General features: G+C 39.0%; 1 protein-coding gene across 1 annotated transcript; it reads left to right on the top strand.

Annotated features, from left to right (window-relative positions):
* Nucleotides 1–6: 6 nt before the first annotated feature.
* On the top strand, nucleotides 7–1,823 carry LOC111379210. Its single transcript, XM_023002557.1, has one exon. It carries the CDS (start codon nucleotides 873–875, stop codon nucleotides 1,668–1,670), a length of 798 nt encoding a protein of 265 aa, XP_022858325.1. The 5' UTR covers nucleotides 7–872; the 3' UTR covers nucleotides 1,671–1,823.
* The last annotated feature ends 198 nt before the right edge of the window (nucleotides 1,824–2,021 follow it).

Genomic DNA, 2,021 nt, shown 5'->3' with positions numbered 1-2,021 from the left:
CCCAGTTGACCTCCGACTCTGGATTCGCCACTGATTGGGAGTCTTGGGGCATGTCTAGCGACTAGTTTAGATTTAGAGAAACTCACATTTAGCAATATTTATATAAACAATGTAAAATAGGTTGGGGTTCTATTCAGGTTGAGCAGAATTGACATCGGCTGATGTAGTTGCAAAAGAGTTGACATATTTGGAATATTTGATATATTGTTGGATTTAATAGAACACCAAAAATATTCTCCACAAGTTCATGGGAATAAGCTTTTAACCTTTTGTCATTGTCTTTTTCAGGATTTCACATGGTGAATTGTGTATAAACTAGATGTTTTCCAAATGTTGAGAGATAGATATTAAATTATTTTGCTTCTCTCCAATATAATGACAGCATGAAGGCTTTATTGATGAGTTCTGGTGATACAGGATGTGTTTTCGTAGAGGTATTAATGTTATTAGTTGTACCTTCACGTTTTATTGATTTGGGGGTTGGTTGCAACAACTGAACATTGAATACTGAATGAGCTACAAAAAGAGAAGACGTCATATGGAAAATCAGGAAGACACATAGTTATTAGATTAGGAAACACGGAACCTTGTATTAAGTTACTCATATTATGCATTTGCATTCGCCACATGGATTGTTCAGTCTGTCATCTGATCCTTAGCTTGGTTTTTTGGCTATTAATAAAAAGGTTATTTTTGTTGCTATGATTAAAAAACCGTAGACAGCAGTTACTTCCTATTGTTGAATATCTGAGGATAATGAATATAAACAGGCATGCTCAATTTTTAGTCCTACATGTTTTTTTACCATTTTCCTAATATATTTTAGGTTCTTAATTCTGGGGACAGTAATATTACTCTTGGCGATCTTTCTTATGTTAGTCCACCCAGTTGTGGTGGCACCAGCTTTTGCTAGCTTCAAAACTGCAGCCAGCAGTGGGGGTCCAGCTGCTTCTGCTGCTGTAGGAACTCAACTCTTTCGTAGTGAATTACTTAGCAGTGCATGGACTGGCTTCTTGGCAGGTTGCTTACACACGTTATCTGGCCCAGATCACCTTGCTGCATTAGCTCCACTCTCAACAGGCCGTACAAGGATGGAAAGTGCTGCAGTTGGAGCCCTCTGGGGATGTGGCCATGATGCTGGACAGGTGATATTTGGCTTATTATTTTTACTTTTGGAGGATCGACTTCACATTGAAGTTATTAGAACATGGGGAACAAGAGTTGTTGGTTTTAGTCTGCTTGTAATTGGTGCCATGGGAATCAAGGAAGCTTCAGAAGTCCCTGCCCCGTGTGTTACCCTAGAGAATGGCAAAGGTGATGTTAGAATGTATGAAGCCATCGGGAATCCATCGATTGGAAAGAAGAAGATTGGGTTTGCTACGTTTGCTGCGGGGATTGCCCATGGATTACAGCCCGATGCTCTGATGATGATCTTACCTGCACTTGCATTGCCTTCTCGCTTGGCTGGTGCTGCATTTTTGAGTATGTTCTTAGTTGGGACAGTTATTGCTATGGGAAGCTATACTGTCTTTATAGGCTCTTGTAGTCAGGCACTCAGGGATAGGTCTCCTAGAATAACTGAGAAGCTCACTTGGGCATCTTCCCTTATAGCCATTGCTTTAGGGCTTGCCATTCTGATTAACCAAGCTTTTGGATTTAGCTCGTATTGATTTATGTTCGAAATTTCATTAGTTTTCTTATCGAGCTGGGGAACGATTTTGAAGTGTGACAAACCCGTTGATTTGAGAACAAGAAATTCGTCTTTGTTACTTGCATGTTAATGTAATTTTTTGTTCTTGTTATTATAATCTTAAATTTGGTGATTTTTGCATTTGGCATCTGCTGTTCCCTGCACTTTAGCATCACTCCGACGATCCCTAATTCATTGTAGAGTCTTCTGATTTTACCTAAAAGTTTTCTGTCTTTACTTTTTATCTTCTTTCCCAGCAAAAAACTTCAGTAAATAATGGAATCCTCTAAAGTAATCAATGGAGAGCGATTCGAGAAGAAATGTGCCAAAT

Source organism: Olea europaea, unplaced genomic scaffold (assembly GCF_002742605.1).
Source record: "Olea europaea var. sylvestris unplaced genomic scaffold, O_europaea_v1 scaffold19484, whole genome shotgun sequence".
NCBI classification, from domain to species: Eukaryota; Viridiplantae; Streptophyta; class Magnoliopsida; order Lamiales; family Oleaceae; genus Olea; species Olea europaea.
Note: the sequence above shows the minus strand (reverse complement) of the source record. Positions and strands in the feature narration are given on the sequence as shown.

Bases quoted from the DNA above. Each gene is read 5' to 3' on its own strand.
- LOC111379210 (XM_023002557.1), top strand. From the start codon at position 873: ATGTTAGTCCACCCAGTTGTGGTGGCACCAGCTTTTGCTAGCTTCAAA.